General features: G+C 58.0%; 5 protein-coding genes across 5 annotated transcripts; 3 read left to right on the top strand and 2 right to left on the bottom strand.

Annotated features, from left to right (window-relative positions):
• Positions 1-667: 667 nt before the first annotated feature.
• On the top strand, positions 668-3,660 carry N657DRAFT_563746 (Pkinase-domain-containing protein; the record flags this gene model as incomplete). The annotated part of the gene is made up of 4 exons (XM_062788237.1): positions 668-1,621; positions 1,677-3,024; positions 3,119-3,453; positions 3,556-3,660. The coding sequence occupies 4 exons, from the start codon at positions 668-670 to the stop codon at positions 3,658-3,660; spliced, it is 2,742 nt and encodes a 913-aa protein (XP_062652280.1).
• A 130-nt stretch (positions 3,661-3,790) lies between these two features.
• Positions 3,791-4,289, top strand: N657DRAFT_26167 (uncharacterized protein). The gene has a single exon (XM_062786493.1). The coding sequence runs from the start codon at positions 3,920-3,922 to the stop codon at positions 4,235-4,237; it is 318 nt and encodes a 105-aa protein (XP_062652279.1). The 5' UTR covers positions 3,791-3,919; the 3' UTR covers positions 4,238-4,289.
• Positions 4,290-5,094: 805 nt separating this feature from the next.
• N657DRAFT_607968 (uncharacterized protein) lies at positions 5,095-8,200 on the bottom strand (the record flags this gene model as incomplete). The annotated part of the gene is made up of 3 exons (XM_062790254.1): positions 5,095-7,511; positions 7,566-7,960; positions 8,013-8,200. 3 exons carry the CDS (start codon positions 8,198-8,200, stop codon positions 5,095-5,097), a joined length of 3,000 nt encoding a protein of 999 aa, XP_062652278.1.
• Positions 8,201-8,682: 482 nt separating this feature from the next.
• Positions 8,683-10,034, top strand: N657DRAFT_607965 (Methylthioadenosine phosphorylase). Its single transcript, XM_062790253.1, has 2 exons — positions 8,683-8,874; positions 8,947-10,034. Exons 1-2 carry the CDS (start codon positions 8,835-8,837, stop codon positions 9,840-9,842), a joined length of 936 nt encoding a protein of 311 aa, XP_062652277.1. The 5' UTR covers positions 8,683-8,834; the 3' UTR covers positions 9,843-10,034.
• A 136-nt stretch (positions 10,035-10,170) lies between these two features.
• N657DRAFT_686032 (uncharacterized protein) lies at positions 10,171-14,805 on the bottom strand (the record flags this gene model as incomplete). Its single annotated transcript, XM_062796811.1, has 2 exons — positions 10,171-14,706; positions 14,767-14,805. The coding sequence occupies 2 exons, from the start codon at positions 14,803-14,805 to the stop codon at positions 10,171-10,173; spliced, it is 4,575 nt and encodes a 1,524-aa protein (XP_062652276.1).
• Positions 14,806-15,520: the final 715 nt, after the last annotated feature.

Below are 15,520 nucleotides of genomic sequence, written 5' to 3'. Positions count from 1 at the left end.
GAAGACCTGAAGCCGCTGGGCCTCCTGGAACCGCCGGGGGGCCGCTCGAGCGGTGGTGCGGCATTGCACGATTCATCAGTCGGGCCTCCACAGCCAGGCGAAGTGAACGTGGCTTCGTAGCAGGCGTTTACAATACAGTGCTGCCGGCTTGCATCCCCTTCGCCTGTCCTGGTCGTCTGCTGGAGGTCATTGCATTGGTGACCGGGAAGATGCGCAAGCGTTATCTCCAGGAAACGGATACTGCAACCTTGGAGGTCACGGTTACCAAGTACTCCTTCCGTTTGTCTCGCTCCGGTGTCCCACTCCGTTATCTCATCTGTACGCCTATCCGCACTGTATGCTGCGGTTCGCTGGCATCTTCAGTAGCCAATCAGAGAGAGTCCCGCGAAGTAAGGTCTCGCCCGAGCCGGCCAGCGTGCAAGTTCGACCAGCTCACTGATCAGACGGTGGCCGTGGGAGCCAAGCCGAAGATGAGATCGAGGACCGGGAGGAGGGAGCATCGAACGAAACGAACGAACGAACGGCGAGAAAACGCAATTTTGCACCCACGCTCTGTAACTCAATTATCCCGGCACCCATCCCAGCTGCTCTGACCAGCTCCCAAACTGTACGTTGGATTTTTTGCATTGCCATATTGCCTCCTTTTTCCTGGCTCTCGAGCTGTGAGATGGACAGTCCCATGATTGCAGGTGGCTCCAGCGCTCCTTCGCACCGTCGCAGGCTCACCAAGAAGCCTCCGCCGGCATCCGCGCACCACCATCTTCACTACGCAAGCTCCGGCTTCAGCGCTACTACTTCGGACGGCCGTGTTGACGCCCAATCTCTAGGAAGCAAACGAAGCTCGGCCAGCTTGAAGCGGGCTCCCAGCGCCCCCATCGGCACTAGGACTCCCGCGTCGAATTCGTCCGATCTTTCGCCACGCTCCGCCGCCGCACCGTCTCGCGCTTTCTCTCTGGCGGCCCGGTCGCACACCTCGCCCGCCCTTCCCGACGGCACCTCTGCGGCGCTGGATGCGTCGCCGCACTCGCATTACCACTCCCTGCAGGTCCGAGCTGACGCGCAGCAACCACGATCCGTCCCGCCGACCTCACTTCAACCGCTCAGCTGCAAGACTTCGGACGAGTTGATTGGCGCCCCCTTTGACGGCACAGCAATTCTCGATCGTATCGCAGCCACCAAATCGCCGGCTCAAAGAAACAGCAACGGCCAGGACCACGACCACAACGCCAGCAATTATACCGACTACGATTATAGCATCGACAACACCAACCAAACGCCGCCTCACTTTGCACTCGTCCGGCCGGCTCACGCGGATCCCGGGACGCGAACCATGGGACACTCGCCGCCGCCGCTTCGCCAGTCGGCGACTTTCCCCGCCGGCGATCTGCCAATTCTGAGCGAGAAAACCGGTGTCTCCAAAGTCGACGGTGCCCCATCCCGCCAGCGGTATTCGGACGAGACCAAGGAAAGCAAGATACCCAGCATGCTCAGAAAGAAGTCGGGTTTTTCTGGTTTTATGAACAGCTTGGTGGGGTCACCAAAGAAGCCGCTTATTTCGGCGCCAGAGAATCCAGTCCACGTTACACATGTCGGATATGACAGCTCGACGGGCCAGTTCACAGTAAGGACGCTTCCAAACATTGATGCCCTGTCAAGCTGTGTTGACTCGTCGATAGGGTTTGCCAAAGGAGTGGCAGCGACTGATCAACGAGAGCGGCATCACAGAGAAAGACACGCGGGAACACCCCCAAATCCTCGTCGATGTCATAACATTCTACAAAGAGACACAAGAGAAGCCCCAGGAAGACCAGCAGTTGGAGAAGTTTCACGATGCCCGGGCAACCGACTTCCGAGGCCTGGCCACCACTCCATCACCCGCCACGGCTTTCCCTTCCCCCGGCATGATGCAACCTGGTTATGGCGCCATGTCCCCTCTAATCAGCCCCCCAGCGAGTCCAAGGTTTCCCAACGTCGCCCATGAAGGCAGTTTTGAGAACCCCCGCGCCCCGCCGCCAGTCCCCAAAGGCCCCGTCCTCCCGGTCAAAGATCTCAATTTGATGCCCAGCCGACCCGCGCCCAAGCCTCCGACAAGCCTAGCGTCGAGGGTGCAACACCCATATCCGACAAAGGACTCGGGCATTGGCATGCCTTCACTTGGCGACGATGTCTCGCCATCTTATCCACCTCCCAGAGACAATGTGCCGATGTTGCCGGAAGAGCACAGGTCGCGCTCAAACTCACGAGCAAACGGCACGCCGCCATATCTGTCCTCGCAGCCTTCCCCGTCAGTAACCTCGCCGGTGAACCAGGCGGCGATGTACCAGCAGCAGCTATTGCAGCAGCAGCAGGAGCAGGCCATGGCGCAGGCGCAAGCGGCCATGAGCGGACAGCTCGGGCGCCAGGCGAGCAAGCGGCAGCAGCCGACCCCGCCGTCCTCGCAGCACCCGCACCTGCAGCAGGCGGACCCGACCGGGGCCAATCGGATGTTACAGGCGCAACAGGCCAAGCTTGCGCAACCGGGCTCAAGGCCGCGGCACCGACCACGGCAGAGCAACGGCGTTGACGTGGTTGCCGCCTTGAAGAGGATATGCTCCGAGGGCGACCCGAGGGAGGTCTACCGCGGCTTCACCAAGATCGGCCAGGGCGCGTCCGGTGGCGTGTACACGGGTCATGAGAGGGGAACCAACCGGTTGGTGGCCATCAAGCAGATGAACCTCGAGCAGCAACCCAAGAAGGACCTGATCATCAACGAGATTCTGGTCATGAAGGAGAGCTCACACCCCAACATTGTCAACTTTATCGACAGTTATCTCTGTGGCGGGGAATTGTGGGTCGTCATGGAGTTCATGGAGGGCGGCAGCTTGACCGACGTTGTGACGTTCAACATCATGACCGAGGGGCAGATTGCGTCGGTCTGCCGGGAAACCCTCCGCGGCCTGCAGCACCTGCACTCCAAGGGTGTCATCCACCGAGACATCAAGTCGGACAATATCCTGCTCAGCATGGAGGGCAACATCAAGCTGAGTAAGTTCTCAACATCCATCTCCCCCGCATTTGTTTTCGCCTCTTGTCTTCCTGTTGCATTGCCAGTTTGACTGACTTGGCCCTCCCTGCACAGCCGATTTCGGCTTCTGTGCGACGATCAACGAAGCGCAAAACAAGCGTACAACCATGGTGGGCACGCCGTATTGGATGGCGCCGGAGGTGGTTACGCGGAAGGAGTACGGCCGCAAGGTGGACATTTGGTCGCTGGGCATCATGGCCATCGAGATGATCGAGGGCGAGCCACCGTACCTGACCGAGTCGCCGCTGCGGGCCCTGTGGCTGATCGCCACCAACGGCACGCCGCAGATCAAGAACGAGCACGAGCTGTCGCCCGTCTTCCGCGACTTTTTGTACTTTGCCCTCAAGGTCGATCCGGAGAAGAGGGCGAGCGCGCACGATCTGTTGAGGGTACGTGTTGTCTCCACAACCCCGACCGACCGACTGATATTATGCAACCTTCCACTGCCCTATTGTGTGAATTGAAGAAGCTAACCACAAACTTGTGCGTAGCACGACTTCATGAAACAATGCGTCGACCTGTCCACACTCGCGCCCTTGGTCCGGGCTGCGAGAGAAGCCAGAGCGCAGGAGAAGGCCCGCAAGGGACAATCATGAGCTTCTATTAGACTCACGTTACTTGCTCGCCATTCTAAATATCTGGTCGAGGGCATGCTGGACCCGTCCATCTTTCTGAGGTTCTCCATCCGCACAAACTTTCGCATGGGGCATTTCGAGCATCTTTGCGATTGAAATCGTGCGATCAGCGATAGTCATCGTGCATACCACCTGAGCCTTCGCTTGACATTTTTTTTTCCCATCCCGTTTTCACACTCATGGCAGGCATGCGGGCAGGCGGCATTGTGCATTGATTCTTATGGTGTCATTTCTGAATGGCCTGATTTTTTCATTTCATTTCTTTCTATTCGTCAGGTCAGGTCATTATCTCTGCTCAACATTAACAAATAAAAACAGACCTGATGGACGGTCGGTCGTTATGTTTTTCATCCTTCGCTTCTCTGATTGGTTTTTACAGTCTCAAAAATTCTGTCTGCTCTCCGGAGATGTGTGCCGTTTTCAAGTCATCTGTTGTGTGGTATTGTCCTGCGAAACAAGCCAGCAAAGCAAGCGTTTCAGCAAGCCAGCGAGCTCTAGCAGATACCCATGCATTCAACCACTAAATGATGCTATTTAAAAGCTAGTTTTTCTCCTTCTTTCTTTCTTTTTGTACTCCACACCATCGCTCCTCGCACAATAGCTTGGACTCACCTGGCCGGGGCGGATTTGGGGATGGATATTTCAGAGGATATTGGACGGAAAGGGCGTCCTCTTGTATCTGTTGGTCACGGATCTGATGAGAGGAAAGATGAGGAGCGGTTGAACAGACTTGAAGGCTTTCTCAGCCCCTATGCCACTATGCTCTATACAGAGAGGCAAGCTTAGGGGCGATGGCATCCCTGGTATCGGAACTCGAAGCGGCGTGTGGTTTGGCTCTTATTTGGGTCTGGGCTGCTTCGCCACCTGCTGGGTTGAAGGAAAGGTATCAAACGGGAGCGAAGCGAGCACTGCATGGTCAATAGAAGCATGACTTGGGCATATTGGAGCAATCGTCGAGATGGGCGAGCGCGCGAGTGTTGCGGCATGGGGAATCCTTCCCTAATGATTCTTACGTGAAGCGACTGTGGGTTCTCGGTGAAAGGGTGGATGGTTACTCCTCAACTGGGATGGTTATGTATGGCACTATGAATCGAACCCAATGGAAGACCTGGGTTATGGAGGCTCAGGGAAATGTTCATTTCGTTAACCTTGAGAAGGGGTCGGCGGTGGGAGTGACAGAGACAAAGAAAGGAATGCCAGGTTCAATTGGTGTGATCAAAGCGCTGCTGATGAAAAGAATCCCACAGTGCCTGCCTGCTTGCCGTCTGAACGGCATGCAGTAGGAACAGATGCGATATCTTCTCCTAGTGTTGGTGATATCTCTTTTGGTATTTGGACAAATACTCCCAATGGATGCCCGTCCGCTACCTAGCCAACACTTCAATATACCCACATCTACATAAAATCATCCTCCTCCTCATCCTCCTCATCCTCCTTATCCTCCTCATCCTCAGTCTCATCCGTATCCAACGGTCTCCCCATCGCCAACCTAGCTGCCTCGTCCGCCAAGGTGATTATATCCCTTAGCAGCTCTTCTGGGCGACTGCGAGGCAAACCCACCCCCGACCCCGCCCCACCAGCTCCAGCTCCAGCAGCAGCAGGCTGGATAGGCGGCAGTGTGTTATTGCTGTTGACGCCGTTGTCAGCGTAACGATGGTTACGGTTATGGTGGTGGCTATCCACGACCGCCGCCGCCACGGCAGCTGCGCTCGCCAGCGGCGGAAGAGCCCTTCTCGCTCCTGCCAGGCTGGCTGCTGAATTAGGCAACGGTGGTGGGTGTAATGTCGGCCTCGCGGGAATTGGTTCGCCCGGGGCGCGGAGCCGCACCTTCACCTCGCCGGGAATTCCGTCTATCCTCAGGGAGGTAGTGACCGGTTGCTGCGGCGGCTGCTCGCCTGCCGCAGGTTGGGAAACAGTGGAGGCAGTGCCAGACTGCTGCTGCTGCCTGAGGTTAGGTGGCGGCGACATGGCGATCAGATCTCGCAGGTACTTGTTGGCCTCTTCCGACCCGTCCATGAGCCACTTAAGACAGATCTGGACGCGCTCGCGGGCGTAGCGGTTGTGGTCGTCGTAGACGCAGCAGTTGAGCAGGCTGATGACGCCGTTGTGGCGAAGGATCTGAGACTGCACTTCTGGGTTGCCGGGGCTGCTTCGTCCGGGCGGCGGCTGGAGCAGCCCCGCGAGGATGTGCAGTATTTGGCCCTTGATGCCGGCCCAAGGGTATTTATGGGCCGGCTCTTCGAGCGGTGGGGGCGGGGCGAGGGGATGGTCCTCCGAGTCGTAATCTGCGTCCGGGTCGTCTGGATTTGAAGGGGGCTGGCGTTGGTTGGAGCGGTTGGGCATTTCGACCATGGGCTTCTTTGGAACGCCGGCTTCGAGACCTTTGAGGAGGGTCAGCAGTTCGTAGGCGGCTTCCCATTCTATGAGGTATTGGCGGGTTTCGAGCAATTCGTTGACGGTCGTTAGGAGCTCAAGGAACTGCTGGATACCGTCCTTGGCGCGCTCCATGTCCCAGCTGTCGACGGGGAAGTCGGCTGGGTCGCAAAGGTCGTTGCGAATCTGTGCCTGGAGATGCATCAGGGAGGCACACTCGGGGACTATGCGGCTGCGGAATTGAATGAACAGGAAGTGGAGCAGCTTGACGTCTCGGAGATGTTCCTTGGAGTCGGGCGGCGGTGGGTCGTTATTTCGAGCGCGGAACATGTTGTTCACGAGCCTCAAAAGGACAGTTTGAGCGGGTGAAATGATGTCCTTGGGAATACGCAGAGACTGCCAAGCGTAAGGAACCAGAGCGCTGTGATGGATCGCCTCAACGATCTGGGTGGTGAGCTGAAAGATGAGCGACTGCTCGCTCTTTTCCCAGACGGCGATGAAGACGAGGATCTCTCGAAGCAGGCTCCTTCCGCACTCCATAGCCAAGAACATCCTACACCTTGTCTTCTGGAGATTCTCGCCTGCCCTGCTGAGAGCCAAGCCCGCGTTGTCGAGAATGCACGACTTGACGATCATGTGCAAGGCCTCGATCTGTTTTGGATCGAGAATGTTTGGGACCTCGGTGAGCAGCCCGTTCATGGGCCCCTCGCCGTATGATTCGTCGTCATCGATGTCCTCCTCCTCCATCATGTCGTCATTGTAGTCGTGGACGTAATGGCCGCCGTCCTTCCCTTCGTGGTCCGCACCAGCTTCAGGCGGCGGAGCGCCGTCGGTCGAATGCACGGAGCCTTGGTTCTCGGCGGCGCGGTATGAGTGGGCGTACCGGTTGACCAGGTTTGCTTTGCAGTTCTCTGTCCTCTGCTGGGCAAACTCGACGGTAGGCATAGGCACGACCCACTCGTCGTAGTTTGGATCACGGACCTTCAGCCACCACGTGTCGACTTCCCTCGATACCCGGCCGTAGGCTTTGTCTTGCTCAAACTTATCGGGCTCGTCCTCTTTCCATTGCGGCGTGATCTTAATATCGTTGGTGAAGTCGTCTGCTCGCACGCGCACGGTACCCTCTGGAAGCCAATTCCATGCCAGCGGAGAGATGCAGGGAAGGTGACCGGGAGGAAGACCCTCACTGGCCACCGTATCTTCGTATTCGGTAAGCAGCTGCCTCGCCTTGTCGCAGAAGCGCGAGTTACGCTCGAACCAGTTTTGCACTTCGATCTTGGCGACATCAGGGCGGAACTCTCCGTAGACGTTGCCGTCAGACTCGTCAGCGAGAGCATCGTCGTCGAACAGCACAGTGGACCAGAAAGCCATCTTGTTGCGGTCGTTCTTGGCAATCCAGTTGTGGGCTTGCTGCAGACATGTGACCAGCAACTTCTTGTCTGGGGGTTAGAGTCAGCACCGCATGTCTCAGCAGTTGGATACTGTGAACCTACACAGCTCGGTGATTTCGCTCAACTTCAGGCGAGCAGCCTCCTCCAAGACATCGCCGTCGTAAGCCTTACTCGTGACGTTGATGCAGAGGATGATGGTCTGGTAGAGCATCTGGTCGAACTGGGCGGCGGCGCACAGGTCCTGGGGGATCTCGGGCTCCGGCACAACAAGCAGATTCCTAGCAATGTGCATGAGCTTGATTAGGAGCTGCAGGTCTTCCTTGAGCGACGGGTAGTTCTTGGTGATGAGCGCCGTGCTTTCCTGCGGCGTCACGCCTTTGTCGGGGTCGTTGAGACTCGCAAGGGGGCCGATGGACCGCGTAGTCAGACTGGGAATAGCGGCAGCAAAGTCCCGGGTGAGCCATATCCAGACTTCGACGCTCTTGGAGAGCGTTTCCCTGCAGACGAGTTAAATATGAGGGGGGGAAAGACGGACAAGGGATGGCCTACCTGACATCTTTCAGGTTGTGCGTCTTTTCTAGTGTCCTGGAGATGAACTTGGTGACATATGCCATAGTCCGGGGCCCGATGGCCGGGTCCAACTTCAACCATCCCTCGAAGCAGCTCATGGCCGATGTGAAGCAGAGTTCCTCGATGCTCAAAGAACGTCGACTGTCGGTCGCCGCTGCAGTCGCCATCTCTGGCGGGAGCAACGCAGACGCCATCTCCGCCATCGCGGTCACCTCTCCGCGATTGGTCACCTTTTTTCGTGAGCCAAGCTTCCTTCGTCGCCCGATTTCGAAATGGATGCAGCGGCGAATGTGAATTTGGATCTTGCCCACGCTCCGAGTGTGCCGAGCGAAGCCGGTAGCAGAAGGGTGACAGGTTATCGAGACGGGTCGGAGTTTGGCAAGGATGAAGATAGACAGGGGCAGGCTTGAGCGTATTATGACATGTAAACTTTTACATGTAGTTATCAACTTGAAATCAAGGGCGGCGATATGCTTGGGTTGTGATTTTTGGCAGCATGGACCGCTCTCAGACGCTACTTGACTGCCCCAGGTCAGTCTACGGATCTACATTCTATGCCTTGGTGCTCCCCACACCCTGCTGGACAGGGATGGGTCCCTTCAAAACCCAACGTCGTTGCAACGGCGGGGTAAAAATTTGGCCCGTCAGCCCCTCCAAAAATTGCGACAGCAAGAGGGAGGGGAGCGGGATGGTTTGCTGATAAACCACCTTCCGAACCCTCCGAGCAGTCAGCTTCAAGTTTGTGGAAGCTATAGCAATCATCTACTCCCATTCACTTTTTCGTCCACCAGTCTGCCCACCATGACGGTCGACATCCCGTCTCTCCCGACCACCTTTGACCGTAAGCCACCCCTTCTCTCTTTACCCCTTTCCAACGTTGGTCCGCCAGCTAACCCCATCCCCACTCTCCCAGGCCCGGTCCACATCGCCGTGATAGGCGGCACCGGCCTGTCCAACCTGCCGGGCTACCACCCAGTCGCCGCCCTGACGCCCACCACGCCCTGGGGCTCCCCCTCCTCGCCGATCCTCATTCTAGAACACTCGGGCGTCCCCGTCGCCTTCCTCGCCCGGCACGGCCTGCACCACCAGCTCGCGCCCCACGAGGTGCCCGCGCGCGCCAACATCGCCGCGCTGCGCTCCCTCGGCGTGCGCACCGTCATCGCCTTTAGCGCTGTCGGGTCCCTGCAGGAGGAGATCAAGCCGATGGACTTTGTCGTGCCGGATCAGATCATCGACCGCACCAAGGGGATCCGGCCCTTCACCTTCTTCGAGGGCGGCGTGGTGGGCCACGTCGGGTTCGCGGACCCGTTCGACAGCGGGCTGGCGGGCGTGGTGGCGCGGTGCGCAGCGGCAATGAAGGGCGACGGCGTGACGCTGCACACGGGGGGCACCATCGTGTGCATGGAGGGTCCGCAATTCAGCACGCGCGCCGAAAGCAACCTGTACCGGTCGTGGGGCGGCAGCGTCATCAACATGAGCGCGCTGCCCGAGGCAAAGCTAGCGCGCGAGGCCGAGCTGGCGTACCAGATGATCTGCATGGCGACCGACTATGACTGCTGGCACACCACCGAGGACGTGGACGTGGCCATGGTGATGAAGTACATGGCGGCGAACAGTGAGAACGCCAAGCACTTGGTGGGCGCCGTGCTGGACGAGCTGTGCAAGCACGAGAACAGCGACCTGGTGCTGGCGAAGCAGTGGGCGGGGAGCGCGCAAAGCGCCGTCAAGTTCATGACCAAGCCAGCTGGGCGGGACCCCGAGGCGATGAAGAGGATCGAGTATTTGTTCCCGGGTTTCTGGGACGAGTAAACGGACGTTGGGTGGTGATCTCGATTTGAGCGTCTCATAGGATTTGGTTGATAGACATGACAGACGATAGATAGACCTCCCTAGATCAATGCTTGATGACCACGGCTGATATCAGGACAGGCCAACAAGCCCAAGTTGTCGAGAATCTGTGTGTAACATGGTATCGTTTAGGTACCCCCAGAATGCAGCCACATGCACCAACCGACCTCATCATACCGCGTAAACACATCACATACGCAACATCTCCCTCCATACACCATTCAAACAGCCAAACAAGAGTTCAACAACCCCACAACCCTTTCTCTATCCCACACGACACCACATCAAATCACATCAAAAGATACAACGCCTTCACCGCCTTCTCCACAACAGCCACATGCCACGGCCTAACATCCACATCCCTCTCCACCACCCCTCTCGCCCGCGCCAGCGTCCCCAAGCCTCGAAAATACGTCAACATCTCTCGCAGCAGCACGTCATACAAGGCGCGGGCATTGTCGCTGTACACGACATTGACCTCCATCGCGACGGGTGCATCCTCTTGCCGGGGACCTGTCCGCTTGACCAGGTACCCGCTCGCGAGCGCGGGACTGAGATCCGTCAGCGACAGCGAATTGTTGAGTCGATGCGACACCACCACGCCCCACGTCGTTTCGGTTACGTCGACGAGCGTTGCGCCGTCGCCGTCTGCGTCGGCCGGTGCTTGTTGTTGTTGTAGGTATTGCTGTGCGGATGAGTCGCCGCCACCGGCGGGAGTGGTGGTCGTGGTGCCTAGGGGCGTGGAGGCGTTGTTGCCGGATTGGTCTGGTGAGACTACGGAGATCGGCTGTGGGGTGGAAACGGGGGTTGTATAGAACATTGAGGGCGCGGAACTGGGGATGGTGGCGGGAGGTGGGATGAGCTGCAGCGAGGGGTCAGTATCGACTGTGAGGAGAACCAGGCTGACGGTGGCCCTCGTTTCGCCCTGGACCAGGCCGGTCCAGAGGTCGATTTCGTGCTGCTCCATCGGGCCGCACTTGGTGATGACCACCCGCCAGTGGACTTTGCATGCCGAGATCAACTCCTGCGTAGTCTCCCAGACCTCCTGAACAACCTCCCCGAGCGTTCTGGACAGCGGCTTGCCCCGTCTGCCGAGACAATAGGAAGCCATCGTCTGCGTGCTGCCTCTGTTGTCAGTCCAGGCGGCAGTAACCCATCGCTCGTCCACGCTCCGCGCGTACGCCACGTGAATGCATGAGTTCTCCCGTACGAGGTTGGGGGAAGGTGTGGCGGCTAGCTTGAAGTCGATCCCTCTGGGAAGCGCCCGCTCAAGCATGATTGCGGGCGATGGCATGGCTCCCCCGAAGAGCGTGCATCTATCGTATGTTTCCAAGCAAAGCCTGGCGCACTCGGACGGAGACATCACCACAAGCGATGTCTCTGAAGCAACAGCATCGAGCGGTACGAGCTGGAGCACCAACTCATTAAAAATGTGCTTCTTCCTGTCCATCATGCAGCGCTTGTAGCGCTCAAAGAGCTCATGGAATGCAGAGCAAGAGTCCACCACTGAACTGGGGTTCTCTGGAGTGTATGCAAAGTACACCACAAAGTTCTTCTCAGACAGGGACAAGCCGGCAAGGAAAATGCCAAGATTCGCCATTTGATCGCTGTATGCGGACCGAGCCCGAGGTAGATTGAGGCCGGGCGAGGCGACATCTTGATCAGTTGGTAACAGAACCACGCCGTCCACAACGCTGCCAACCGTCGGAAGCCTCTCAAAGGCGCCCAACCTTAGAGCCTCGTACGTGCTCTGAACCCTGTCGAGGAAGGCTGATGCATTGTCCCGCATGCCTTCAGACTCGGGCAAGATGCATACGGCAACGACGCTCTTCGGCCCCTGTACGGGGCTAAGACCCAACGAGTCCCAGAAAGAGACGGCAGACGGCAGCACTGAGAGCTGGTTCTCGTACCGCCGGAGCTCGACATGTGGTGCAGGGATCAGGAATATGCTGGGTTTGGGAAAGTCAGCAGGCCTCACATGCACACGGCTGTTCGGCTGAACAAGCAATGGAACGTCCTGAACCTCTGTGAAGGGCCGAAGCTGACATCCAGCCGCCCCGGCCAAGGCTCGTGGCAAAGACCTCTGCAGACCTCGCACCGAGTAGCGGATGGCCTTCACCAGGCTCCGACGCACATCCTGGACCTCGGAACTCGGACGCTGTGGAGCCACCTTGAGAAATCCGCCTGCTGCTTGTTCTGTGAGGATTTGCGCAACCGTGATGAAGTCATCGTCCGAGACAGATATCCGGAGTGGTACCGGCTCTGGGTCAGCAAAGTATCTCGAGAGGGAGAATTCTGGGATCTCCGAGTTTGATAGCCGTGACAAATCGACAGGTCCGTAGCCAGGAGAGTCCAGCGAAGTGTTGTCCAATTCCCTGAATGAGGCGGCCATGGAGATGACATCGTCCTCCGCGCGCCTTCGGAGCACGCTCGACTTGGCTGGCGAGGAGGCCCGAACCATAGGGTCGCTCGCGTCTTCATCTGACGAAGCCCAGCTGCTATCCTCTGACTCTGAGCGGATGTCGTCGGGCTGCTTTTGGCTGTTGGCATTGCCGCCCGCCAGCCTGGCTAGGATCGTGCTGATATCGGATGGCAGTTCCTTGAGGTTTCTTCGCTGCCTCGCAGAGCCAGGGAGCCTACCAGTATTTAGAGGTCCTCCACTTTGGAGCGCCTGGTTGTCCTTCACTTTCATGGCCGACAACCTGTAGCCGAACGGGCCTTGCTCTTCATATTTCTTGCCAGTAGGCGGCAAGGCTGGATCAAAATCGACCTTCTTGAACAAACTGCTGCGCCGGCGCCGACCTCGCTGGGTGGATATTGTTAATGACGGTGTGCGTATCGAAGCCCGTATTCGCTTAAAAACGGTCTCAGAATTGAACGGGCTTGGGTTCCTCTTGACCCCAATGGCGGAATTACAATTAAAGCTCTCCATATTGATCTGTTGCCGACTCTCCTCGGCCATCGTGCTGCGAGCGTGTCTCAACTCGGGCTTGGTGAACTGCGGAGAGGGGGCCAGAGGTATCCCCCCGTCGTTCTCGGTGCCAGGCGCAGCTTGGGCTGAAGGTTCAAACTGATGATTCGCATTCTCTTGCATTCCCAAAATGGAAGACCCCGTCTCCGGAAATGCCGACAGATCCAAGTCGCCGGCGCCCGGCGGCTCGTCAAAGAAGTTGAAGTCGGCGTCCGTGATTCCGTTATCTTCAAACATATCCTCGCCCAGATCGCCAAACACGTTGACCTCGGTGAAGGCGGCCGTTGTCTGCTCCGGCCTGGGTTCGGTGCCGTCCCATTCCCCATTGAAGCTATCCGGAACTGGGCCACCCTGCTGCATTGCCGTCTGGCCATTTCCGGCAGCGCTCGTCGATGGCTGGCCAACTGGGCTCTGGACAGGACCGCCATCAAACGAGGGCGTAACCGCTGGCGGCTGCACTCCATCTGGTGGCGTTGGGTACATGGTCCCCGATGCCGGCGCCGGTCCGCTGTTGGTCGAACCACGCCAGACGGCCATGGGGGAGTAGCCGTTGCCCTGCGGATGATTTCTTGCATCAGAGTTAGCATGCTCGCGTGCTGAAGCAGCATCCCGTTCCCTCTTCCTCCGGCTGACAGCGTCTTCCCGGTCGGAAACCCCCTGGCACCACATCTTTGCTTTGTTCAAGGGGTCCAGATAGCCGGCGGTCGTTCCTGACAGGGCCCTGTCAAAGGACGTATCCAGCATGGTTTCGATCTTGGGTTTTCGAAAGCAGAGAACGGCCGGCCATGGCGCGGTTGGGCCTGAGCCAACAAGAGGGGTTCGTTTCCCGTCTGCGCTCGGCTCGTATGGCTTCCTTTGGAAGAAGTGTATGTTCAGCCAAGAACAGCCGTCCAGCAAGGACGGCGACATACCACGCATCTGGAGCAGTTTGCAGCAGGTTGTTTTCCATTGCAGAAACCTATCGCCGTGGTCCGGCCTCCACCGTCTGACCTGCGTGTCGGGTGAATGGCCAAATCCGCCATCGACGGCCTGCGCCTCGGTGTCGACGACGCCCTGCAGAGTCCCGAATGTCCCAAAGGGCGCAGCGAGGACAGTAGGACCGGCATGCAGCAAGCTCGAGCGCAAAACGTCGGCAGAAGACACCAACCCTCGGAGGACCGACACATGCAGCGAGATGACAAGCGAACCCGTCGTGGTCAAGTAGGTGCGGAACGTAAGGAGCGCTGAGCTCCGCGGTGTTTGGCTCCAGTCGGCGTCGTCAGCGTCGAATGCCTGGGGAGGTAACAAGACAGAGCGGCGGTTCAGCAAGACGGCTCCGATCGCACGGCAGAAGTATGTTGTCAAGGATTCCAGCACAGCCGTGATGAAGAAGTCATGTATCTCGCGCGCCGGAACGGAAGCGTATCCCTTGGCATCCCCAACCGGAGTTGACGCAACCTTACCCTCCATAATCACAGGCGTAGGAGGTAGGCTGAAGGGCTGAGGGCCCTTCATGTTCGTGTCTATGGCAGAGACAGTGGATGACGAGCTGCTTGGCGTGGTAATGGCATTCGTCCCAAGCGGCCTGTTCTTCAGGAGCCCGATGGGTTCCAAGTTCCCCTCCCCAACAAGACCCATGGGATAACCGCACACCTCAATCCTCTTGTGGAGACCGAGCCGTTCGGATTGCGTGGCGATGGGTGCGTCGCCTGTTGAGAGGTAGAAGCACCATATACCCCGGCGGACGGCGTCCATGTAGACGAGGTGGCCATCGCTGCGCAGGGCGTCCTCGACATCGGAAGCGTTGAAGGTGTAGGCTGATGACTGGGAGGCAATGGGCTCAAATATACGGAAAGAAATGGCGGAAAGGTTGCTCTAGATGCAGATTGTCAGGATAGGTCATTTGGAGGTGAGTAGTCCTGGGTATGTACTCACGATCAACAGAGTGTTTGTCTCATATTCACCAGCGTCCATATCGGAGAAGATGTCGTGCAAGGCGTGGGCGACGGAATCGGGCAGTCATGCACCGAGGTCGGGCATGCGGGCTGCGACTACCGGGACGCGGATAGAAGCGCAAAGTCAAGGGTCCGGTACGGGACGTTCCCGGCGGGGGAAGCTCTGGATGAAAGGTTTGCTGCTCTATGTGCCGCACCACCGAGATCCATGACAGCGGGCGGCTTTGGAATCGAGAGACGCTGGCGAATTACAGGCGATTGCTGCCGAAGACATTCAAGATCGACGTCAGACAAACCGGCGACTGCCAAGCGGTGGTCGGCACGTGGGGGGAAAGGAGGCAGAGCCGTGAATCCGGTAGTAGGATCGGACGGACTTCGGTCTGGAGAGTATCGATCTCGATGCCGCCCACAGGAGACTCGATGTGGCGAGCGAGAAAAGGTAAATCGTGTCGGGGATGTATGGGGCAACTTCAGGCACCTCGTTGTCGTACCTACTCTATCAGCACATGACATGCGCAGCAGCGAGATCTCCACAGCGCGTTGACGGTCTGGTCACAGCAGGCCAGCGGGTGGAGTCTCGCCAAGCTGTTCCGACAAGGGGTCTGGCTGGCATGGGATGGAAGAATTGAGGTACCAGTACAGGACAGCAGCTCTCTCGGCCCTGCAATTCCGACGATGATCCAGAGCTCAGCCATATCAATTTTGAAAGCTCTAATGAGACAAAAATTTTGAAG

This window comes from Parathielavia appendiculata, assembly GCF_033297405.1.
Source record: "Parathielavia appendiculata strain CBS 731.68 unplaced genomic scaffold N657scaffold_1, whole genome shotgun sequence".
In the NCBI taxonomy this organism is placed as follows: Eukaryota; Fungi; Ascomycota; class Sordariomycetes; order Sordariales; family Chaetomiaceae; genus Parathielavia; species Parathielavia appendiculata.
Note: the sequence above shows the minus strand (reverse complement) of the source record. Positions and strands in the feature narration are given on the sequence as shown.